At 40.6% G+C, this 26,924-nt stretch overlaps 1 protein-coding gene across 1 annotated transcript in view; it reads left to right on the plus strand.

Annotated features, from left to right (window-relative positions):
* Prss12 (serine protease 12) overlaps window positions 1–26,924 on the plus strand; it is a 59,917-nt gene that overhangs the window by 7,495 nt on the left and 25,498 nt on the right. The window contains 3 exon segments of the mRNA NM_053504.1: window positions 10,334–10,484; window positions 22,377–22,555; window positions 24,093–24,234. Coding sequence (NP_445956.1) covers window positions 10,334–10,484; window positions 22,377–22,555; window positions 24,093–24,234 — 472 coding nt within the window.

Below are 26,924 nucleotides of genomic sequence, written 5' to 3' on the forward strand. Positions count from 1 at the left end.
AAACATGCGAGTTCTGGGTGAAAAACCAACTCTTCTCATTGACCTGCCTCCCAGGAAGGGAGTCTAGTCATCCAAACAAGGGTGACATCAGAGAGGCTGGCTGTCACACTCTGCTAACACATCCGTATGTACTTCAAGTCGAATGGCCAGAAGCAGAAGGGCTCAGATCAAGGCGTTAGCTGGGCCAAGAAGGGAAGGGATCGTTGTAGGTTGACTGTGAGCTTCTCCAAGCTCCTGCTTGTAGGACTCCAGGACTCACAAGGCAGTGGCCCTATGCAGGTGTCTGTCTGTCTGCATTTCCCCTTCATGAAGTAGCACAGTCACTCTAGGGCACACTGTCATGGCCTTGTCTTACTTGACCATATAAAGACCCTGTTTACGAATAAGACTAGCATTTCAACATCTTTTTGGGGAGACACAGTTCAAAAATAGCTTTAAGGGTGAAAAAATTGAATCTCATCAGGGGGATTTTAATAACGCCAGTCATTCTCTTCTCTTGAATGAATGGAGAGTGACAAGATGGGGTAAAGATACCTCTTCTTCCACACCATCTGTTGGGGACTTTTTTTTTAGATTTGATATTTTTATTTTAAATTTTACAAACTTTATTACTAAAAAAAACCCCTTGCAAGTAAGAATTCTGTAACAATTCAGGGAGCTTCATGTAGTTAGAATAGGCAATCCGAAACAGTGGCACTTGCTATTGAATATGTTTTTATGCACTTACACATCACTAAAACAAGTCAGAAGCAGGGTACAAGCTATAAAAACAGTTAGTTTTATATGATATTGCCTAATGCTTGTTACCTGCACTCGGTCCTTGCTCGTCCCCCTATATTGAACGTTCTGTGCTCTCTTGTTGGCATGCTATGCTATGCCCGAACGTGCTTTTGCTTGCATGTGTACACATAGTATTGGCTACTAGGTCCTGCGTTTGAGAAAGAACATGTGGAACTCTACTTCCAACAATGCTCTCCGTGGGGGCCAATTTCTGTAACACGAACCCTTTTGTGTTCTCTTTTCTTTATAAAGCTGAGCATATATCTACACAAAAGAAGTATATAATCTAAAATGACAGTAAATTAAATATGTTTGCCAAAAATTAAGAAAGAAGAATGCTTAGCATTATTGTGTAATGGGACTTTTTTTTTTTTTAATCCATCCATGTGGATACAGTTCTACACACATCCATGACTGGTCTGCTGTATACATTTATAATAGGTGACATAGTTGCCCTCAGATCTCTGCTTGAAATAGAAAAACTTAACGATCAGAGTAGTGAGATTTCAAAACGCAAGTGTGTAGAAAATAATAGGAAGCTAATTTTCCCTTATGTGATCTGAAGGCAGTGCAGGCTCAGGTCTATTAGAATATGGCTCAGAGAAGTTAGCTGCCACTCTGAGAAACATTTCAGAAGTAGCAAGGTGGAGGACTGTGTGAGAGGAAGGGACAGACCGTTTTATGATAACACAGAGTTATGGCAATTAAAAAGTATCTATGTAGTTTATGTGGAAAATGATACTGTTGGTAGTACGGCAGGAGCCCTTAGCCAACCTGGCTTTGGTCTTTATGACTAGGCTGTTTTTTTTTTTTTTTTTTTTTTTTTTGTTTTTTTGGTTCTTTTTTTTCGGAGCTGGGGACCGAACCCAGGGCCTTGCGCTTCCTAGGCAAGCGCTCTACCACTGAGCTAAATCCCCAACCCCAACTAGGCTGTTTTTTAATCGTTCTTATATTGAGCTAAGCTTATCGCCCTTTCTCATTTATAATTGTGTACCTATAATTTGTACAAATGTGTGTGCACACATGTATACACCGTATCCACAGCCCCACTGAAAATCCATATGGCCATTAGGACAAACTCACACCTGCTGGAGGATCCTGACCAAGCCACTGTTCGCCCTTCTCAGTGAACAGAAAGTCTGAGGCTGTCTACGCATCTGCCTGACCAGAATGCTGATCGCTGGCTGGCATGCTAAAGCTCATGTGGGAATACCATCTCAAAGGGCGATTCTTGTAGGGTCTTTGCCTAGGTTTGGAGGCCAGGAGACAGCGCTGGGTGGTAGTTCAGGGGATGATTCGATTCGTCACGACACAGAAACTTCTCAATGGTGTTGGATACAGTTTCTCCCGTCCACAAACTAAGGAAATTAGTATAGTTTTTTAAGATCGCAACCACTTTAAGCATCCTAGGATAATAAACACAGGAAGAATTAAAGTGCTACCTGACAGAGAGCTCCTCTGTGGGTGACATGCAAATTGGCTTCTCAGAATTACCAGTCTGTGTGGATTTGCTAAAAGAAAATTGGACAAGCACTCCTCATCTCTTGTCACATCACAGATAGAGCAAAGTGACTCCAGTCTCTCACCATGCGTTTCATGCCTTAGAAGGTATGGTGCTGTAGAATCTTGGCTTGGAAACCGTTCCCACTGCCTTTGAATGTCACTTGGGGTTTACTGTGCCTCATCCATAAATGTTCCTGTTATTGAGGCGATAAGTTGTTATTCCTCTTTTCTTTTCAAAGTATAATGTAATTAAATCATGTCTCCCTTCTCTTCCCTCCCTCCAAACCCTCTCCTACACCACACCTTGCTCTCTTTCAACCTATTGACTTCTTTCTTCAATAATTGTTGTTACATACATATGCACATAAACACAAATATTCCTAAATAAATAAATAAAACATGTTCAGTCCGTATGCTCCTTCCACGTAGGTTTTCAGAGCTGAGCGTTTGGTCCTGGGTAACGGACTGGTGCACTTTCCCTGCGGAGCACTATGTCTCCTGGGTAGGCATGACGTCTCACTGGGGTCTGTCTGCATGATTAAGTATAGTTGCAGTTTGTTCTCGTTATTGGAACATTCTTTTACCTCTGTTGGCCTGGGTATCTGGTGGTGGTGGTGGTAATTAATACAGACAATGTCTCAATTGAAACAAAATTTCAAATAACATTTGAGATGAATAAATGGATTATTTGATTGGAACAAATAATTAGAAACTTTAAATTAAAAAAACCAAACTGCTGGTGTTCGTGGTAGGCATAAGATTATTTCTTCCTGTGGAAAATTTTGTGATTTAAAATAACCTTGAACCATTCAAACCCCTCAGATATATTCCTTAATTATTTATTTAGTGTACATATTTGGTGGGTATGCAAATTATCTAAGAATTTTTAAATAGGATTTATTTTTCTTTTTAATTTCTTTTCTTTTTTTCTTTTCTTTTTTTCGGAGCTGGGGACCAAACCCAGGCCTTGCGCTTGCTAGGCAAGCACTCTACCACTGAGCTAAATCCCCAACCCTTTCTTTTTAATTTCTTAACTTACGGAATAAAGGCCATGTATATAATCTCTCTTTCTCCCCTCATTTCCCTTCTCTCTTGCTCTCCCTGTGACGTATATGTGTGCATGTGTGCATTTGCTTGTGTCTACACATCTGGAAGACAGAGGTCAACTTTGACTATCTTTCCTTTTTACTCTCTGCTTTTTTTTTTAAAGATTTATTTATTTTTATTTTGTTTCTATATGAGTCTTGCCCGCATGTATGTATATACGTGCCTGGCATAGGGTGTCTAGTGTATGTGGAGGCCAGAAGAGAGTGTTGGATCTTCCGAAATTGAAGTTAAGAATGTTTGTTACCATACAGGTTACGATAACCACAATCGGGTGTTCTGCAAGAGTAGCAAGGACTCTTAACGGGTGTCCTTGATGTTCACATGCATGTGCATGTGCGTGTGCGTGTGGGTGCGTGTGTGTGTTTCCCTGAGAGTATCATATATCGTACTTTAATCATATCTACCCCCTCACTCTCTTCCTATATATTTGGTTGTGAGCCTAGCCTTTAACGGCTGAGCCATCTCTCCAGCCCCCTCACTCTCTTCCTTTAACTTCTCCTAGACTCCTCTCTCCCCAATATGTCCTCCACCAAACTTTATGTCCACAACTTTTGATCTGTCTGTCTCTGTCTGTCTGTCCTCCCCCACCACTGTGTGTGTGTTTGTGTGTGTGTGTGTACCACACTAAAGTCTGTTAGCACTCCCAAGTGCATATGGATGTGGCACCAGCCACTGAAACATGAACAATCTACCAGTGGCCACACCCTGTTTTGATCAAAGAAAGAATATAAACCAACACCCAGCAAACACAAACCAGAGAAGGCAATATTACTGTCGATATCATCCTTTAGTGTCCAGCCCCTTTAAGCACAAGATTTTCTTTTTTTTCTCTTTTAGTGATATTTTCTTTATTTACATTTCAAATGTTATTCCCTTTCCTGCTTTCTCCTTCAGAAACCCCCAATCCCATCCTCCCTCCCTCTGCTTCTAAGAGGGTGCTCCCCCACATACCCACTCCCTCCCTCCCACCTTCCAGCCATAGCATTCCCCTACACTGGGGCATCTAGCCTTCCCAGGACCAAGGGTCTCTCTTCCCACTGATGCCACACAAGGCCACCTTCTGCTATTTATGCGGCTGGAGCCTTGGGTCTGTCCATGTGTACTCTTTGGTTGGTGGTTTAGTCCTTGGGAGCTCTGGGTGTCTGGTTGGTTGATAATGTTCTTCCTATGGGGCAGCAGTTACCTCAGTTACCTCAGTCCTTTTTCTTTTTTTTTTTCTTTTTTCTTTTTTTTTTTTCGGATCTGGGGACCGAACCCAGGGCCTTGCGCTTGCTAGGCAAGCGCTCTACCACTGAGCTAAATCCTCAACCCCTCTCAGTCCTTTTTCTAACTTTTCCATTGAGGACCCCATTCTCAGTCCTATCTTTGGCTTTGAGCATCTGCCTCTGTATTTGTCAGGCTCCTGTCAGCATGCACCTCAGCATCTCCAATAGTTACTGGGTTTGGGGTTGGGTTTGGGTTTGCATGTGGGATGGATCCCCATGAGTGGCAGTCTATGAATGGCCTTTCCTTCAGTCTCTGCTCCACACTTTGTCTCCATATTCTCCTGTGAGTATTTTGTTCCCCCTTCTAAGAAGTACTGAAGCATCCACACTTTTTCCAATTTTCTGAGGAACTGCCAGACTGATTTCCACAGTGGTTGTACCAGCTTGCAATCCCATCAACAATGGAGGAGTGCTCCTTTTTCTCCACATCCTCGCTGTCACCTGAGTTTTTAATCTTAGCCATTCTGACTGGTGTGAGGTGGAATCTCTGGGATGCTTTGATTTGCATTTCCCTGATGACTAAGGATGTTGAACATTTCTTTAGGTACTTCTTGGCCATTCATATTCCTCAGTTGAGGATTCTTTGTTTAGCTCTGTACCCCATTTTTTAAATAGTTACTTGATTCTCTGGAGTCTAACTTCTTGAGTTCTTTGTATATATTGGATATTAGCCTCTATCAGATGTAGGACTGGTAAAGATCTTTTCTCAATCTGTTGATTGCCCTTTTGTCCTATTGACAGTGTCCTTTGCATTAAAGAAGCTTTGCAATTTTACGAGGTCCCATTTGTTGATTCTAGATCTTAGAGCATAAGCCATTGGTGTTCTGTTCAGAAAATTTCCCTCGGTGCCCATGTGATGGGGGCTCTTTCTCACTTTCTCTTCTATTAATTTCAGTGTATCTAGTTTTATGCGGAGGTTCTTGATCCACTTGTACATTAGTTTTGTACAGGGAGATAAGAATGGATGGATTTGCTTTCTTCTACATACTGACTTCCAGTTGAAACAGCACCATTTACTGGAAATGTCTTTTTTCCACTGGATGGTTTTAGCTCCTTTGTCAAAGATCAAGTAACCATAGGTGTGTGGGTTCATTTCTGGATCTTCAATTCTAGTCCACTGATCTACCTGTCTATCTCTGTACCAATACCATGCAGTTTTTATCACTATTGCTCTGTAATACAGCTTGAAGTCAGGGATGGTGATTCCCCCAGAAGTTCTTTTATTGTTGAGAATGTTTTTTGCTATCCTGGGTTTTTGGTTATTCCAAATGAAATTGCAAATTGTTCTGTCTAACTCTTTGAAGAATTGAGTTGGAATTTTGATGGGGATTGCATTGAATCTGTAGATCGCTTTTGGCAAGATGGCCATCTTTACTATATTAATCCTGTTAATCCATGAACATGGGAAGTTGTTCCATCTTCTGAGATCTTTGCTTTCTTTCTTCAAGTTCTTGTCATACAGATCTTTTCACTTGCTTGGTTAGAGTTACACCAAAGTATTCTATATTATTTGTGACTATTGTGAAGGGTGTAGTTTCCCTAATTTCTTTCTCAGCCTGTTTATCCTTTGAGTAGAAGAAGGCTACTGATTTGTTTGACACAGATCTTCTTAATAAAAGCAGAGCAACCTAGCTTTCTGGTTGTGAAGACAATTCGTAATATTGTCTATCGTTTCATTGATGGAGTCTGTAGCATGAATACAGTTACAGATATTACCATGTTAACCAGTTAAGTGTTGGGCATTTTTAAATTACAGTCCATCTTCACCTTTAATATACATATTAATGAGCTAAACTAGATCCCATCTTGATGATATTCTTTTATGAATGAGTTTCAAGGTCTTGGTGGCATAGATTTTAAAATTCTAACGTAGAATAATGGAGTTGGAAGAAATCTTCAAATATCTAAGCTTCTCTTTAAGCTCCTCTTTTTTCTCACTGGTCGGCAGAGCTTAGAGATATTTGCAGCTCAGAGTGATATTTACTGAAGGCCAGACTGCAACTAAAGCCTCACTTGGCCAGGTGACAGAATACTTGCACAAAAACATCTGGACTTCTATTTTATATCTGCAAATTGCCCATTTTTTTTTGGTCATGTCTTAGATAACAAAACCTAGTACAAGCAGATATTGAGCCTGGTGGTAAAGGCTTCTGAGGGCTGAGGAGATGACAATGCTGCTAAGAGCACTTGTTGCTATTACAAAGGACTGGTTTTCAGTTCCTAGCACTCACTAGTAGTGACAGCCATTTGCAACTCTAATTACAGGGAAACATGGTGTTTTCTTCTGATCTCCAGGTCACTAGGCATACACAGGATGCATATATATGTATGTATATGTACACACACACATATATTCACATATATACATACACATACACGCACATGTAGGCAAAACATTATGCACACAAAATAAAAATTTAAAATGAAATTTTTAAAAGGTTTGATTTCCTTGATTTGTACATATTCAAATGTGTGATGTATGTATGTGTGTTCTAGTCCTTTCCTTTTTCCCCTTCCAAACCCATCTTTATTAGTTTTTTCCATTTATCAAAACCCAAATGCTTTGATAGATTTTTGTCCTACATTTGATAAAGCTAACATCTGCCTTTGGATTTTCGGAGAAAACAAAATAAGAAACCAAACCTCATGATCTGGACTGGGCCATATTCCCATTTATTGGAATAAAGTTTGTTGTCAGGGAGATTTAAAAACATAGTGTTTTGTAAAATAGACATCTGGTGGGTGAGGCGTGGCCCCAGAAGGTGGCAGCTGCTATCATGTGTAGCTTTTCCCATCCTAAAAAAACGAAAAAATCTTTTTCCAGTTCTACTGTTTTAAATATGACTCTAGATGATAAATGTGTCTTAGTTAAGTCATTTCCTTAAGTGTTTAAATATAGAAATAAGTCTGAATGATATTCAACAATATAATTAAATGCTGTTGAAAAAATGCATAATTGAATTGTTTGGTTTTCCAATAATATCTAATTTTATATTTTCTTTTTATATAACTCACAAAAATATTAACTGTATATCATGCTGCACATGAAGCCCTTATTTTGGCAGTAGCAAGTCATGGAGGGTACAAGATCATCTTGATACCGAATATAAAATATTGCAATTGGGACAGAATGCTTTCCCAATGTATAACTATCTTAGTTGCTCTCTCATTATTGCGATAAATACCCTGACAAGTGAGACTTAAGGGAGAAAGGGCTTATTTTGACTCACGGTTTCAGAAAGACATAGTGTATCATGGTATGCAAGATATGGCAGTAGACAGGGAAGGCATATCTGTCAGAGCAAGAAGCTAGCTGGTCACTCGCACTCGGGAAGAAGAAGAACATGGCAAACAAGAAGTAGGGTGGAGCTACAAGGCTCTAAGTCCCGCCTCCAATGACCCACTTCTTCCAGAGAGGCTCTGTGACCTTCCTTAATAGCTGCAGGAACTGTAGAAGACCAAGTGTTCAAATACATAAGCCTGTAACAAACATTTCACATTTAGGCCATTGGATTGGGGTGTAATCGTAATATTAGCAGTTTTCTTTGGGTTTTAGATAACATATTCCCTCATGTTGGTTGTTGACTTGAGTAAAGACTCGTTCCCACTTACATACTAGATATAAGGTGATACGGTATAAGTCTGCAAATGTACATCTTTGAATGTGAGCAATATATTTTAATATGTAACCTGAAGGTTTAATAGGTAACCCAAAGCTAAGGAATACACAACATACTGCTCTTTACATTTTCTTTGGTGATAACATACATCATGGTCAGATTTCTAGGACCTGAAATGCTAGCTGCCAGTCCATGGCAATTAAAAACCAAACCAACCAAACCAAACCAAACAAACAAAAGCACTCATCACAAGACACCCTAAGGGCCAACTCAGAGGGATTGCCGTGGACTGTGTAGAAGAGCTGGTGGTAGGGGATGGTGTAGGTGTGGTCTGACATCTGTGGCCCTTTCTCCGGAGCATGAGATGCCCATTAAATCTTGATGTTGCCTTTCCTTTCCTTTCCTTTTATAATCCCTATAAATCCCATCTTTTGTCCTTCTCAGCCCTATCACTTCTATTTTTACTTTTTTCCCCCTGTAAGTGTAGTATACAAGGAAATAAATTTGCTTGTGATATTTTCATACCCATTTAGCCGAGCTCTTCTCTGTTGACCTGTCATAAAATTCTTTCCTTTCTATGCTGTCAGAATTCCAGGGTCTACAGGCAGACCTGGCTTTGCATGCTCAAAACCTACTAAGGATTAACTGCTCTGTCAGAGAGCTGTGTCTGTGGGTGTTAAGCAGTATGCTGGAGCTTCACAGTTTTCAGACCTACAGCAGTGAACCTCACAGTAGTTAAATGCCTCAAGGATGCATCTGTTGACCTTAGGTTATCCTCAGTTGATGGAGTTTGCCTCCAGGTACCAAGGGTGCAGTTATCTCTTCCTTCACTCTCCTCAGCCAGGGTCAAACCATCAGCTTCCTGTACTTTCTGGCATCTAATTCAAAGGTTTCAAAACCTTTTTCCCAGGGCAACCTGGGAAACCCATGGCACCATTTTGCATCCTGTTAGCTATATCTGTTTATACACACAACTGAAAACATGGGTCTGGTGAAGTAGTCTCTCTTGTTTGAAATACCTTTTCTAGGTTTTACATATCATTTGCTAACTCAGTCAGCCAAATAATACCTGTTGCAGGCCTTCCGACTATCAGGTTCATAAATACACAGATGAGGGAGGTAGTGTCTCTGTCCTCATCTTCATTGAGAGGAAAGTGACAACTGACACACAAAGAATAGATGGAAATTCTACACAAACATAATCCTCCAAGAGGCAAAGTTAGTCAGTGAAGCAGGGCAAGCCTCAGACTGGCATTTGTTGTTTTGTTTATTTTTGTTACTTTGAGACAGAGTCTCTCTGTGCAGCACTGGTTGGTCTAGAACTCGCTATCTAGAGCACGTTTGCCTTCAGCTTGGGAAAATCCTCCTACTTCTACCTCTAGAGAACTAAGATTACAGCTTGCACCCTGAACTGTGTAGGATACTGATTTAGCTCAGACAGGCAGGTCCTCCTATGGGAAGGAATGTTGATAATTGACAACCTAATGGAGAGAGACAGGTCATATGAAAATCAGGGGGATATCTGCAAGTGTAAGGGACATATGCCTTTCAAACATGAGGAACAGCAAGAGTAAGGAATCTGAGGTGGAAACCGAGGTGGGATTTGAGGGAGAAGGACAAAGGTGGGAGGCATGCAGTCATGGCCAAGTGTATAGGCCAGGAATGGTGATAGAGGCAGCAGGAATGTGGCCACTTGTGGGGGTTGTTAACATAGGACGAGAAAATGAACTGAGCTGCACCAAAGTGAATTGGAGGTTTAATCTATAATGGTCACTAATTACTACAATGAAGTAACTTTGCATTGATTTCTACCGATGTAAAAGAAATTTCATGTTGAAAACAAATATGTCATAGACATGAGAACTATGGCGAATAATTACACATTGAAGTTGTTCAATTTATGTTCAATGTTAATTAATTTAAATACAAAATTAATGACTTCATCATAATCTGATGAAAATTAACTATGTCTTAAATGATTGGAACTTGTTCATGTCTACTTCTTGGATTCTGTACAAAGCCGTGGCTTGAAGTTGCCTTTAACTTTGTATCACACAGGCCCCGCGCTGCCTGTCATTCGCCTTGTTGGTGGGAAGAGTGGGCACGAAGGTCGAGTGGAGCTGTACCACGCTGGCCAATGGGGAACCATCTGTGATGACCAATGGGACGACGCAGATGCAGAAGTCATCTGCAGGCAGCTGGGTCTCAGGTTTGTTTTGAACTACTTTTGATTTATTTTATTTTCTTAATTTTGGGTGGTTACTTCGACACACCAAAGATATGTTTAAATTGTACATTTCCTCAAACCAATAGAGAAAAGGCTATCTTTGATCTTGGTACTAGTCTGTAAACTCTCCTAAGAGTACATACATATTCTACAGGTCTAGCTTGCCTGTGTCTGAACTAAGGATTCTACTGATTTCATTAGTAGCCTTTATGATGCTCACAAGAGGTGACTGCTATTGTCTACGCATTTGTCTTTTCCCCTAAGCCACTGAATGACTAATTGTTAGCTTACTTCAAATTTAGCTTTTCCAAAGATTATCTAAACTTTAGAAGATCACTTCCTTTTATTTTGTTAGTTATGTTCTGAGAACAAAGGATGTTTATTCATGTACCAAGGAAGTAATCCCCATTTAGGGAATGGAATGAAGCGGCTAATGAGAACATCAGGGTGAAAAACAACATCCACAGTCCTTTTGGTACTGCAATTATTCAGGAATATTATGCTTTTCTAACATTGGTTAACAAGGCTAAAAGTTTACCTGGATTATATATTCTACTTAGCACTTTGCAAGAGACCCCTAGGAAGAGAATGTCTTAGGGAATATGCCATTTTGTGTAGTCAGTCAGATTCTTTGATATTGAGATAGGATTAGTAATCTTGGGCTGATTACTCTAGATTGTTTTGGAATTGTTTTTTGACTGCCACCCCCCTTCCAAAACTCTGTGTTTACATCAAAGTATTTTAAAATTTTATCTCTGAAAGCTTGAGTATGCATCTATTAAAAAATAAGAACCTTGTCCAACATAGCCAAATTATCATCATCATAATTAGCCTAATTCCTCATCATATTCAAGTGTTTGTCATCACTCCCTGTACTGATGGTTGGCCCATAGGAGGATTTAGTCCAAGATAATTTAGTGTAGCTAGACATTATGTCCCTGAAATCTTCTAGAATCTATGTCAGTCTCTGCTGTTCTCATTGCTCAGACTTCTCAAATGGACACACTAGAGAATGTCCCATCTTCTGAATTAGTGTCATTTATTTGCTTCTTCCATTCTTCCAGGTCCTGAAATTGGAAACGAGTCACAATGGCTCAATTAGCTCAGAGCTAGCATTCTGCTTGGTCATCGTCACAGATGACGGGTTACCAACCAACTCTTCACCAGGAGTCTCGGTCATAGACTGACTCTGTTTTGTTTGTTTGTTTTATCCCATAATGGCAAGACTAAAATTGAACATGGAAGTGACGTCTTTACTTTCCCTGTTCCTGTGTGGGGAATGAGCGAGCATAAGAAATCCTAGAACAGTGACTTTGACCTTAATCACTAGCAGTATAGCTGGCTGCTATAATCATCTTCTTTAGGTGGGTCAGATATAGGGCTAGTCAGTTCTTTTTAATAAAACCGTAGCAAATAGTGAAATTTTAGGATTTCGTTTTTTGTTTGTCTAGGTCTCAATTTCAAGGCCAGTATTAAAGTTTCCAATTGTTGCTGCTGGACAAACATCAGCATAGCAGCATGAACACCTGCTGGTTTCTGGAAGCCTGTGGTCCTCCTACCTTGAAGTTATTACAAAATAGCTCTTCTTAACAGTTTTCTCCCCCATAACATGTTTTCTAATTTACAGTGGTTAGTTATGTACAAGTGGTTAGTAACTATACAAGATATATAAGCTGCCCGGGTCAATCTAACTAGGGAGTGTTAGATTTAAAAGATGTTGAACATGAAAAGTAAGATGAGAATTTGATGGTGAGATTTTTCCTATGCAGTTTCTCTACCCAGACCGTCTGGAGTTTCGTAAGAGATGTCTCTGGATTCTGAATCTTCAAGACACTCTAATTTGTATAATCTGTATTTGCTGAGCTGTCCGTTACTTACGTTCACAACGTGCCAAATGATTTTTATCTTGACTATGAAGAAATCTATACCCTTACCCAAAACAGCATTTTAAAGACTATGCCAATGGCATGTTGTTTTCCCAGAGACAGGGTTTCTTCGTGTAGCCTTGGCTGCCCTATAGACCAGGCTGGCCTCGAACTCAGAGATCCACCTGCCTCTGCCTCTCAATGGCTGGTATTAAATGCATACACCACCACTGCCTGGTGTTATATTGACTTTTGATTAATTACAAATTTTGTTTTTGAGACTTTAATTCATGGGTACACTATTTACATCATTTCCACACCTCCTTTCGACACTCCAACTCCTGTGCCCCCAAAGTCCCTCTCAAGTTCCTGACCTCTGTTTAAATTATTATTGTTATGCATGAACATATACACACACATCACATGTATATACAAACTCTAGCCTGGTGAGTCCATTTAGTGCTGCTCATGTGTATATGTGTTTAGGACTGACTACTTGAGATCAAGTGGGCTTGTCTCTGGTGAAGACCGGATCTTCTTTTCTCAGCAGCTACTAATTGTCTGTAGCTCTTCCTCTAGGAACAGAGCCTTATAAGATTTCTCCCATCCACATTGGCGTGACCACTGATGTTATCACCCTGTTGGTCTTCTTCAGAGATCCACATTTTTGAAATTTCTTGGGTATTGCTTCCCCATCTAGAAAACATGGTCTCATAGCAGACGTCCTGGTCCTCTGACTCTTAAAATCTTTCTGGCCCATCTTCTGTGATGTTCCCTGAGCCTTGGGTGTGGGAGCCATGCTGTAGATGTATCAGGTGAGGTCGGGTGCCCCTCAGTTAGTTGTTTTATGCATTCTTCCAGCTGTGAATTTCTGTGATTATCTTTATCGGCTGTAAAGAGAAGTTTCATTGAGGAGTGGTCAGAGTTACACTTACCTGTGGGTAAGGATTTAGAATGCAGTTAGAAATTATTAATTAATATTTCTGATTTAGAAAGGTGGCAGTAAAAGGTTTTCCTCTAGGGGTCACGAACTTACACGTCATGGGTAATTGGCTAGATGTACATAACCAGACATGTATTCCCTCCTAATCAGTAGGTCTTAAGTCCTATTACAGGAGTCTCCATTACCCCCAAGAAATAAGTACCTATTGATTTGCATCATTAGGGATATTTTGCCATGCTGCTCATTGCTCTTGTTTGGACAGGATATTGATTGCTTTCCTCCATTGTTAGCTTGCACAGCTCCTTCAGATGCTATAAGAGCTGGTCCTGGTGAGGGGGCTTCTGTGTTAGTTCCAGCTCAGTTCCCCAACCTCCTCTATCAAATGTGTGTGGTGTCTTCAGTAACATGGTTTTACCTTCAAGTTCTGGGAGGCAACCAAAGTTAATAGAAACAGCTTATGCTGTTTTGGGCATCTCTTGGACTCCCCTTGTGATTTCAATATTTACAATAAGGATTACTCTATACCACAAGGCAGATAGGAAGGCCACAAACATTTTGTTACTTAGAAAAAAATGCATATTAGATTTAAATGATGCACGGAGTGTTAAGGACAACTGGGGTTATCAAGTGATTACTTTGGTGGAAGACAAAATGTATTTTCATTGTAAACATAGTTCCTAAAAAGTCCTTGTTGACAAATAGTCTAGAAGCTGGAGAGGATTCAGAAGCACACTCACCAGGAAGTCTATGCTAATGTAGATTAAGTAGTGCCTTACTCTCTTCAGGATTAACTCACCACTTCCTTTCTTGACTGAAGACTGACTCCTGACAGTCAAGTGCTCTGTCACTAAGCTCAAATCCTCATCTCTGTCTCTCTCCGTTTAAAACTTTTTGAGAAAGAAACTAACTTACCCAGGCAGTCCTTGGACTCACTTTGTAGTTCAGGACCGTCTTTAATTTGTAATCCTCCTGCCTCTGTCTCCCACACATCTGGGAGTGGTTTCCGAGCCTTCACTCTTTGGTTGGTTGGCCTCTTTTTGCTCTGGGGCCTGTGATGAGACAAAAGATGACGTTAAAACAAGCTCCTTACCTCAGGGCTGGGAGGTGAGGAGAAATAACCGGGAAGAACCCACTGTCCACAGTCTTCCCCTAATGACCTAAGACCTCCTACTGCTTATGCGGCAAGTCAGCAAAGTCCTCCCGAAAGCCCTAAGCAACAAGCAACACAGATTCATAGCAGGAAGGGGGTTTGCAAAGTATCACTTAAATACGAGCTCTGAGAGAACAGTAGGCCAAGTGGTGCAAATCCCCTTCCTCCATGCTTGCTCATTGAAAGGCAAAGCACCTTCGGGTGAAATTGTTTTTAATGGTCCGAGACTGATAGTGGGCAGCCTAAGTTATTTCATGCTTTATTCATGCTTTGTTCTTAGGCAAATTTCCTCTCACTTTGGCTTGCTTTGCTGAAGCAGCAAAGGGAAACTGCCCGGTGCGTTGCTGGAGTGCTAGTTATAATTTCCTTGTGAGATCCCGTCATTCTGACCCGCATATTTCAATAGCATCTGTGTATTTTGATAGCTGGAAAGCTTTCTAAATGCAAAAGGAATTACCGTTCTTAAGATGCTTAAAGTTGATTAACTCAGAGTGTGGGAACCATGAAGAGAAAAAAGGGAGACAGGCAGATGCTGTCCAATTAGATAACCTGGGGACGCGTATGTACTCAGTGAAATTCAGGTGGAGACATTTTCGACTTCCCTTCTGTGAACTTGTATTAAAAGCATTTCCTCATGGCTTTAGGAACCTTTAAAAGCACAGCTTAGCATGACATCACATTTCACTGTGCTGAAGTTCCATGATTTACATAGAAATTTAATTATTTTAAATGTTTCTTTCCATTAGTGGTTTTTCCCCCTTCAAGGGAGCTATAAAATGACCAAATAGAATCATATTAAATAGTTAGAATAAAAATTATTTTGTATAAGTTACTGTTTAATTTTTTTCTTTTTTTATTTCCCTGTCCATTAAACAAATCTTACAAAATTACAATGAAGAATTTCTAGACATATGGAATTCATTGCCCAGAGAAGGAAGTTTGCTAACAGATGAGAAAGTGAAGCCCACTAGGAACCACTTTCCTTTTTTTTTTAACCACACATTTTTTAAAAAAAATTTTTTTAATTGGATATTTTATTTATTTACATTTCAAATGTTATCCCCTTCCCAGTTTCCCCTCTGGAAAACCCCTATCCCATCTGCCCTCCCCCTGCTTCTATGAGGGTGCTCCTCCCTCTACTCACTCTTGCCTCCCCACCTTGGCATTCCCCTACACTGGGGCATCCAGTCTTCCCAGGACCAAGGGCCTCTCCTCCCATTGATGCCAGACAAGATCATCCTCTGCTACAAATGTTGTTGGAGCCCTGGGTCCCTCCATGTGTGCTCTTTGGTTGATGGTTTAGTCTCTGGAAGCTCTGGGGGGTCTGGATATTGTTGTTCTTCCTATGGGCTTGCAAACCCCTTCAGCTACTTCAGTCCTTTCTCTAACTCCCCCATTGGGGTCCCGTGCTCAGGCCTGTGGTTGACTGTGAGCATCTGTCTCTGTATTCGTCAGGCTCTGGCAGAGCCTCTCAGGAGACAGCTATATCAGGCTCCTGTCAGCAAGCACTTCTTGGCATCTTCAATAGTGTCTGGGTTTGGTGGCTGCAAATGGGATGGGTCCCCAGGTGGGGCAGTCTCTGGATGACCTTTTCTTCAATCTCTGCTCCACACTTTGTCTCCATATTTCCATTAGACAGGAGTCATTCTGGGTTAAAACTTTGGAGGTGAGTGGGTGGCCCCATCCTCCAACTGGGGTCCTTGCCTAAGCTCTAGATATGGTCTCTATAGGTTCTCTGTCCCCTTCGTTGGGCATTTCTATCTTGTTAGAGGGAAACAGTCTTGAGACTTGGGGCTCCAACAATAGAGGATTTTCTTCTCACCCGTGCGATACTCTGTTAAAAGGCAGAACTGAAATACAGATCTGAAATAAACAGAGAAAAAAGGAAAGAAAGCAAATGATGGTGATGGTGTTTTGGCTGGACTGTGTTAGATATAGCATCTGTCATCAATTCAAAAGATCCTAAGAGGCTCTAACACACTCGATGTTCAGAGCCTGTTGGTAGCTGACGTTTCGACATAGTAGATGTCTTAGTCAGGGTTTCTATTCCTGCACAAACATCATGACCAAGAAGCAAGTTGGGGAGGAAAGGGTTTATTCAGCTTACACTTCCACATTGCTGTTCATCACCAAAGGAAATCAGGACTGGAACTCACAGGGCAGGAAGCAGGAGCTGATGCAGAGGCCATGGAGAGATGTTTCTTACTGGCTTGCTTCCCCTGGCTTGCTCAGCTTGCTCTCTTATAGAACCCAAGACTACCAGCCCAGGTATGTCACCACCCACAATGGGCTGGTTCCTCCCACCTAGATCACTGGTTGAGAAAATGTCTTACAGCTGGATCTCATGAAAGCATTTCCTCAACTGAGGCTCCTTTCTCTGTGATAACTCCTGCTGTGTCAAGTTGACACACAAAACCAGCCAGTCCAGTAGGATTCTGGGAAAGCTATTTAACTGTCAGCTTCAGTTCTCTTATCTGTAAACTTGGTGTTATAACATCATGCAGTTGTAGGGAAAGATTAAATAAGTTAATATGCACAGTGCTCATAGACCAGTGCCAGGCAAGAAAGAAGGAATCATTGCAGATGGGGAGTCACTGGTGATGGAGGGGACTGCCTTCCAGATAGACCCAGGACACTGATCATTAAAAGTGAGTTCCTATAGCTATAGGTCACAAGTATCACAAACTGGTATGTGCAGTTGAAGAGCCAGTCTTTTTTTTTTTCCCTCCCCTCCCCGAAGAGCCAGTCTTTCATAACCTAAAGAGTGCATGCTTATCTGAGTATATACTTCTCTGGCCTACCTACCTTGTCTGCTTCAAATAATGACCAAGTTTGGGTCAGGTGGTGGTGTTTATTTGGTCTTGTCTATTTATAGTGAGTCCATGCACTTTGGTTAATGAAGGGAACACATTGGTTAGAATTCTGAATGAAAGTAGCCAGTGTTCATTGGGAATTGCTGTCACCTGGGACAAATGACTCCACATGAAACAAGCCAGTGCATTGTATCAGGACAGCGTTTCCCATAAGCTTTCTCTGTGGTCAGGGCACGAAAGGAGTGAACTCTTGGAGTTTCGGCACAAAACTGGCAAGCTGCTGTGAAAATTATTTCCATAAGGGAAGGACAGAGCACAGAGGCTCACTGAATTCACGTAGAGCTTTCTGAAGTCCCAGCTCATGGGTTTTGCCTCTTTCCCTAGTACTGTCTGATCTCTTTAGGAGAAGTCATACATTGCTTTGTTTTTTCTCATGAAAACCAGCAGCAGGTCACTAGAGAATCCTGACTGAAGGAAAAGTGTATGTGTATGTGTGTGTATGTATACATGCATAAACATGCACATATGTCATCCTGGTTTTAATAAATGCAAACATTAGGCTAGAAAATTAAGTTAATGTTGCATGATACTTTTCTGGTTAGTGCTTCCCCTCTCATGTTTATTATTGTTTTTATGATCCATTATTATTATTTTTTTTTTCTGGAGCTGAGGATCAAACCCAGGGTCTTGCGCTTGCTAGGCAAGCACTCTACCACCGAGCTAAATTCCCAACTCCCATGATCCATTATTTTAATTAGATATTTTTGAGACATTTATAATATGATATTGTTTCAGTGGAAGATATGAAAATAAATTTAAGACAGAAAACAAAATACACCTTGGTGCTTTAGACATACTTTGGCATAAGTAGCTTCTTTAGGGTCATGATTTGGAATTGCCACTCCCTGGTACTGGATTCTTCGTCAAGTATGTGAGGCAGGCCCACGGCAAGCATCAAGGCTCGTGCTTTTATCTGAGAAACTGTGCTGTGCAATAACTTAGCGTTTGGAATGCAACACAGTTCAGTTATTCCACCCCAGAATATGAGCTCATTACCAGTCAATTGGTGACACCAGTCTTTGTGATCTTTTCCTTGGGGGCAGAAAGCCTTTGCCAAAGTTTTGCATTCAAACAGTATTAATCCCTTAAATCTGTGAAAAAAAAAATGTGCAGGTGAGAATGCTTTACAAGAACGTGTTTGCTTGGGGGTTGGGGATTTAGCTCAGTGGTAAAGCGCTTGCCTAGCAAGTGCAAGGCCCTGGGTTCAGTCCCCAGCTCCGGAAAAAAAAAAAAAAAAAAAAAAAAAAAAAAAAAAAAAGAACGTGTTTGCTTGAATTTGACCAATCACAATCTTGAACATCTTGAACCAGTGGCCACAGGTAATTCTTTCTCCACTTTAATCCATCCCGTTACCCGATTATTTTTTAAATTGGTTGTTTTCTTATTCAATAAAATCTAATAAGATTCCTATCCTTAGCAATTACTGAGAATTGGTTTGGTTGCTGTTATGTATTGCAAATATTTGTTCTAAAGAATTCACTTTGCCTGTGAATGATTATGTGGTAGTTTCCAATTTGTATGTACTCAGATTTAACCTTTTTAAACTTCATTTTTCTGCCTTCTGGATTTCCTGTCTTGTTGAGGAAGACATCTCTTATATCCAAGGTTATAAACTCCTATTATTTTAGCTTAGTATCTTTTTCCTCCTCCTCCTCTCCTCCTCCTCCTCCTCTCCTCCTCCTCCTCCTCCTCCTCTCCTCCTCCTCCCCTCCTCCTCTCCTCCTCTCCTCCTCCTCCTCCTCTCCTCCTCCTCCTCTCCTCCTCCTCCTCCTCTCCTCCTCCTCCCCTCCTCCTCTCCTCCTCTCCTCCTCCTCCTCTCCTCCTCCTCCTCCTCCTCTCCTCCTCCTCTCCTCCTCCTCTCCTCCTCCTCCTCCTCTCCTCTTCCTCCCCTCCTCCTCCTCTCCTCCTTCTCCCCTCCTCCTTCTTCCTCTCTCTCTCTCTCTCTCTCTCTCTCTCTCTCACACACACACACACACACACACACACACACACACACTTCTTTCACTCCCCCACTCCTCTCCATCCCCCCCCCTCCATCTTTAAACCAGCTGGATTTAATTTAATTTTGTTTCTGTTAGGAGTTTGGGATCAAATTTTACATCATCCCCTGAAGGTTTGGTTTCGTATAGCCTTATTATAGTCAGTGAATTGAACAGACTGAAATTTTTCCTTGACATCTTTTCTTGGTGCAAAGCTCTATGGAGGAGGTTAATTTGCCTTTCCCTCAGTCTGATTTCCCCAGGACCTGCACAGTTACCTAGTCAGAGCTCATTCTCTTGAGTAGCATTGTTTCTCCCTGCATCACATTCTGTGCTTGCTTTTATCAATCCCTCTCTTGTAAAGGGGCATGATTTGGTTTATTTTTTGTTGTTGCTGTGATAAATTATCACCATGAAAATCAACTAGCAGAGAAAGAGGGTTATTTTTGCTTATAGTTCCAGGAGTGAACGGCCGCCGAAATAGCTCAGTTGGGAGAGAGTTAGACTGCAGTTCCAGAGTGAGAAAATCTATTAGGGTGGGGAAGTCATGTCAGTATTCAGGAAAACAGGGTGGTGCAGGCTTCCTGACAGCCAGAAGCTGGCCAAATACATGTGCATCCTACACAGGGAGCTGAGAGAAAGAACAGGAAGTGGAGATAAACTATAAAACCTTAAAGCCCCCAAAGTGGTAATGTACTCCCTCTAGTGAGGCTCCATTTACTAAAGGTTCTGTGTCTCCCCACACAGCACCACCAAACGTTCTAGAACGTGAGCCTGTGAAGCACATCTCTCATGCAAACCATCCTAAAGTGGATGCAAATACTTTAGACTTTGTGGTCACTCAGCTATGTCACTGTGCCAGCACTGTCTTAGGCACAAACATGGTTTGGCCTCAACACAGCTTTACTTTTGTATAAGAACAGTTGGATTTCAGTTGATGTTACATAGTACCCATTACATTATTGTTTCAATCTTCCCCTTCCCATTGACCATTCAGAACTTGTAAAAATCCCTCTTAGTGGAATGGTAGCAGGGCAATAGGTGCCATTCAGGATTGGGTCTCTGGGTTTTCATTTGTTGTTATCTGATCTGGAGTCATTAGCTAGGGCTTCTGTCCCATTCTGAATCCTTCTAAACAAGGAGTCATAAATCTCAGGCAGAGAACTCAAAGCAAAGTCATTCATAAGTTAACTCATTTTGCCAATACCATTCACATTAGGCTATCATTGTTGGATTTTCCTTTACATCTGTTCAATGGATTCTGGTTTTTATTTGTTGGGACAAGTTGTTAAGTTCAGAGAAGGAGGTAAAGCCCCTCCCCAGTAGGCATTCCTCAATCCATCCCTTCGGTACCCTCTGAAATGTTTCTAGACTTAGTCAGGCCATAATGGGGCAATTATGCCGTATGTGTTTATATTGATCTTATTTTAAAAGGAGCTTACTTTTAAGTGTTGTTTTCAACAGAACTACTTTTGAGACCCCTACAACCTCTATAATTCCTAATAAAAATGAATACGATCTGTAACCATGAAGTTGCCTGCATAAGATTTTACCATCATTGCAATGTCTATTATATCACTTAATGAACATTTTTTTAGTATGTTTTTGTTGTAATACTCAAAGTGGTTATAACATAGTGAGTAAGGGAATAGGCAGGATATCAATGAAGAGCTGAGGATACAAAGGTTAAAGTCCAAGGGTAAAGGCTGCAGGGGCTGAAACGCCATCTCTAACATCAGTCATTTCAGCAGGTGATGGCCATCTTCTCTGAATCAAGGCCACATTTGAAATGGTAGGAGAAATTTGTTATGAGTAAACTTGTGTGACACTGTTTCTGTCAGAAATAGACTTGACTGAATAACAGGAGCTTAAACAAATTTAATCCTGCACTTAATTGACTCTTAGAGAAGAGAGCAGAGGCAGCCAGCCAAGTATAGCTTAATGGGTCCACCATCATCGGGACCTCTAGTTCTTTCCCGCTTCCACTTCTGGGCCCTTACTAGAGCATCTTGATGGACACAGTGCTCATGCTTCCAATCCAGCACTCCAGAGCCTGAGACAGAATGGTTACTGTGAGCTTAAGGCTATCCTGGACTACATAGACGGTTTTAGAGTAGTCTGGGCTATGGCTTGAGACCTTGTCTCCTAAATGTGTGTGCATGGAGGGGACACAACTTGAGCCAGTGTAGCTTCTCCAGCCCCAGCCATTAACTTTGCTCTATGTGCAGTACGAAGGAGATAGATTATTGCCTTCAAATGATCCACAGTAGTCTCTGTCTAAATAGTACCATTAAAAACTTAATGGCAAAGTTTTATTTTGAGATAACGAAAAACGTCTGCAGCCAGATGGTATAGAGAGGTGTACAGCAACAAGAGTGACTTAACATACTTAAGCATTGTTAAAATGGTGTTTATGTTATGTTATAAACAGACTTGGAAATGTGGTGTTTCTTTTGGGAAGTCAGTACTGTACTGTTTAAAACACTGAGATTATGTTACTACTGCAAGAGGGAGGATAAAGGTTGAGAAATGCCAAGCATTTTAAAGGATTGAAGGAGCTGAAGGACTTTTAAACCCCATAAGAACAACAATACCAACCAACCAGAACTCCCAGGGACTAAACCACCATCCAAAGAGTACACATGGACAGACCCATGGCTCCAGCTGCATATGTAGCACAGTATGGCCCTGTGGGGCACCAACGGGAGGAGAAGCTCTTGGTCCTGTCAAGGCTGGACCCCCCAGAGTCAATTAATATCAGGGTGGGGAGGCAGGAAGGGGTAGATGGATGGGTGCAGGAACACCCTCATAGAAGAAGGGGCAGGGGCTTATGGAAGGGAATCTTTTGAAATGTAAATAACAATATCCAATAAAAAAATTGAAAACCAACCAACCAAACAAACAAACAACCCCAAAACTCATGTGGTGGTGGACCAAAGAGAGGAAAGATTCTCAAGAGTAACCTCTGGTGTAGATTAGGGAGTGGGCATAATCACTGTGTTTGCCAGAGGGGAGAACCTTGCATTATTGAATCCAGAATTCATCTGTTTTTATGCTTATTCAGTGGCATTGCCAAAGCATGGCATCAGGCACATTTTGGGGAAGGATCTGGCCCAATATTGTTGGATGAAGTACGCTGCACTGGGAATGAGCTGTCAATTGAGCAGTGTCCAAAGAGCTCCTGGGGTGAACATAACTGTGGCCATAAAGAAGATGCCGGAGTGTCTTGTGCTCCTCTGACAGGTAAGGGTGTCACTTCCTAAATGTGCTACCTTCTGACCCCTGACTGGAATTGCCTTAGCTTCCTTTCCCAACTCAGATATTGTCAACAAGCAGACAGATAATGATCTTAATCAAAACTTAAGATAAAATCAAATACATTTTTTATTGCAAAATATAATTTATTCACTTGCTTATTTCTAGAAGTTTCTATTTAAAGTTCAACAAAACTGTTTTGCTGCAATATGTAGTAACCAACACTCCAATTTAATGTGCAGTGATTCATACAAGACATTAGGTGCCAGTGTATTTCATCTTTAATCCATTTCAATTCCCTGAATGTGTTTGTAGCTGCTGTTCAACTGTGTGGGTGTGACTGCTGATTAAAGAAAACTGATAAAGAGGCCAAGCTAACTTTGTAATCAAATTTTAGACTAATGCACATTGTCGCATGTCTGTTCATGTAGGTCAGAAGAGGATGCTTTAAATTATTTTTAGTTTTATATATTTGTGTTTGTGGAAAGTAAGAGAATTAGTGTCTACAGAATTCTGAACTTATACATCTTTATTTATGCTTTTGTTTTTATTAGCAATACAATGCATTTATATATACTAGAAATGTCTAATTTACACCGACATTAAGGTAGAGAATTTCATTCCCTTGAGGCACCATTGCCCCCTTTTTCCGATGACATACTCTTATTAGTGCCTTAGGAGGACATAGGCAGTACAATACGATGCAGACTATCAAATTTCATCCCCAGATAGTTTTGTGTCAGGAGGCTTCCCTTTGCTTCAGTGGATCGCAGAGGTCTATGAAAAGCGTGTTTTACTCCCTGGTTTTTGTACTTCATAAGAGGTATTTGGATTGGGGTGGGGTGGGGGATGGCGGAAATAGCTTTTAAGTCTACCTTCATGGAGAATGAAATTTATTGTGCTTCCTGCTCTCAAACTCTTTGTAGAATTCTCCGTGTATAATTACTCACTGAGTTAATAAGATTCAAATTTCAAATCTGTATTATCAGTAAAAGAACAAAGGCAAGATGTGCTTTTTCTCACCCCCAGGAGTCTGACAAGATCGATGGCTCTTTACCCAAAGTAGCTTTTCCTGCATCCTTAGTTCAGTCTTCTGATTTGCACTTGAACATTTGAAATGCCTTCTCTATGTCACTATATGTTTTGCCGTTTCAATGAAAATGGCCACTGGTGCTTGGATGAGAGGAGTGGAATTATGGGGAATTTTCTGGATAGGATTTCATATAGCAAAATAAAAATATGTACTTAGAAATTACATCAGAATGTATTTTCTGCTTGGAGAATAGAGTACAAATATCATGACTACACACGTGTTAATCTTCAGGAAGAATACAAAACCTCACATGACTGAGTAGAGTTGCAATGATAGCTTATCAGGTAGCTCAGAGGGAGGTCTGAATACAGGTGCATCAGGTCAAACAAAGGTTCGTTCTTTCTCTCTCTCTCTCTCTCTCTCTCTCTCTCTCTCTCTCTCTCTCTCTCTCTCTCAATTAGTTTGCTTTGTGTCCTTATCTCCTTATCACAGATGGTGTCATCAGACTGTCAGGAGGGAAAAGTGTCCATGAAGGTCGCTTGGAGGTGTACTATAGGGGACAGTGGGGAACAGTTTGTGATGATGGCTGGACTGAAATGAATACATACGTGGCTTGTCGACTGCTGGGATTTAAGTAAGGCTCACTGGTGTGGGGACATTGAACGCCAAAACGTATTTTTAAAGTCAGAATTTCTGCATAATCCTTACCTTTAATTTCTAAAAATAGATAAGCATGACTTATCTATGTATTTTCAATCATGTGTCTATTTGCTTGTCATCTGTCACATCATCATCTATAGTCTGTCATTTGCCTGTCATATTAATAATGCCCACCTACTGACCTACTGACCTACCTACCTACTCACCTACCCACCTACTGACCTACCTACCTACTTACCTACTTACCTACCTATTTCACCTATCTACCTACATGTGGAATTATTAACATGAGTTTTTAAAAAAGATTTATTTATTTATGTTATATATGTGAGTACACTGTCACTCTCTTCAGACACATCAGAAGAGGGAATCAGATCTCATTACAGATGGTTGTGAGCCATCATGTGGTTGCTGGGAATTGAACTCAGGACCTCTGGAAGAGCAGTCAGTGCAGTGCTCTTAACTGCTAAGCCATCTCTCCAGCCCCCAAACATGAAATTTTTAAAGATACCGGTAACCATCTCTTGTCATTTATCTCGTGTACCTTTCTACCAACATCTCTTTTCTCAAGCAGACTGCTTGAAGTTATGAGTGACTTCTCGTGCACTCTGTTGTCTATTCAGGCAAGCTTCTGAATGCTCGCTTTTATTATGATGTATTGTCTGTCACTGCTGGGTGTTATTAGTTTTGACATCATTGTGTCTACAATTTCAGCAATTTCATCGAGGAATGTTATGGTGTCACATGGTTCTTTCTTGGAACATGATGATAATTGGCACTTTTGTTGGAAAAGAACAGCCCTCTTGTCACGAGACAGCCTTTAGAACTAGCCTTTGACCTTGCCTACTTGCAATCCGAGTGCCACACTTTGGGCTGTGTGTCATGATACATACATAATACATTCCAGTGTAAAGACTTAAGTTGATTTAAGTAACTGGAAACCTTGTCCTTGAGGTAAATATTCAAATGAAGCCCATGGATGCCCCTTCATGCTTGTGTTTCATATTTCTGTGATTATTTTAAAAGTTGGTGAAATTAACTATTGTCATCTTGAAATACAGTTAGTTGCAAACATTCACTATTCGATTATATAGCTTCCAAGCGGGATAGAGCTATGTTTAAATTTGTATTTTAAAAAGAAAGTTTGAAAAAGAAACTTCCCATTCTTACAGGTCATGTGTGTAATTCTGTATCAATCATCATATTAAATCTGTCATTTTATAGACACTTGCTTTAGTTTTATAGTGGTACAGAGCCACAGGTTTTGATGTAATTCTCACACCATGATTAAATTATATTCAGGTTAATTTTCTAGGGTAAGAGTAACTTTCAGTTTAGTCATAAACAATGATTTCATGAAGACACAAATGTACAAATTCACTGACATTTATAATTTTGGGCAGACAGCAGTCATTGAAATTATTAGGTCAAAGGGTATAGTTGCTAAATACATATGGCCATTTAATTAATAAGAACTTCTTAGCATACGCCATGTTGTATTGAATGAGTATGTTACACTGACAATTTAGTCTCAGATATGGGAATTAATTTTCACAATTTTTTTTCTCATTAGTGAAAACAATCAAATAACACTACATTTTTCCTCCCTATTTTATATTTTAGTTTACATTTAGTTTGTACTTTAGTTTTAGAGATCCATGCTATTTCCTCTCCTGAATAAATTATCTGGACTTAGGGGTACTAAAATGTTCTCATCCGAGTGTCAGTGTGAGCGAGCGTGCACCATATTAAAGTTACAGAGGAAGTCCCGAAAGCAATGATTCACTTAGAATGAAGAAGAGTGACCTTGGTTTCTTTGTATAAATGCAGACCTGAGCTAACAAAACTTCCTGTTCTATGTTTTGTGGCTGAATTAGACAGAGAGAAATAGGGTTAATGCATTGTCTGGGAGAATGCTTTAAGTCCAAAGTAATGGCGATATGCAATTTAAGTTCATTGGTTTTTGTGAAAAAACAAAACCAAAACCAAACTCGATTAGTTAGACAGATGGCCTTAAAATAACTTTAAAAACTGTTGCCATGACTTATTAAATGCTTTATCTAGTTAGAAAAATGTAATGGTTGCACAGTAGAACTATTAGGAAAATTCATGGCAGATGGAAACTTTGTCTTCACGTCCTTAGTAGAGAGGTAATGAAGGTATCGAGTGAGGGGAGGGGCTGCCCAAGATTTCTGACTGAGAGGTGGATTTCACAGACTGAGAATTGAAGGCACTTTGAAGATCTTTAAGCTTAGGGATACCCGCCATGATTCTTAAAGAATGACCGAAATACTGAGAGAAGGGTGAAAATGAATGCAGTTAAGCCAACTGCCAGCTTTTCAGTTGTACACATATCTGCTATTTCACAGCTCGCCACTTACTGCAATACCCAATAGAAGTAATAAAGTCAATTGGCACGCGGTGTCATAAAAAAGTTTGTGCATTAAGCTTACATAACCTTATGAAAAGAACACCATCGCCATTCTTATTTTGGTGGGCCAGCAGCCAAATTTTAGTCCAGGATTGGGTCCTGACTGTGGGCAGTCACTGACTTAAGACTCCCTCTTGGAGAAGGACTCTGGAGAGCCAGAGGGAAGCTGAGGAACTCGGACCACCTCAGATAGTTTTTAGCAGAGACCCAAACCAGTTGTCTTCTCTGTCTAC

The sequence above is a fragment of the Rattus norvegicus genome, chromosome 2, assembly GCF_021556685.1.
Source record: "Rattus norvegicus strain SHRSP/BbbUtx chromosome 2, alternate assembly SHRSP_T2T, whole genome shotgun sequence".
Classification (NCBI taxonomy): Eukaryota; Metazoa; Chordata; class Mammalia; order Rodentia; family Muridae; genus Rattus; species Rattus norvegicus.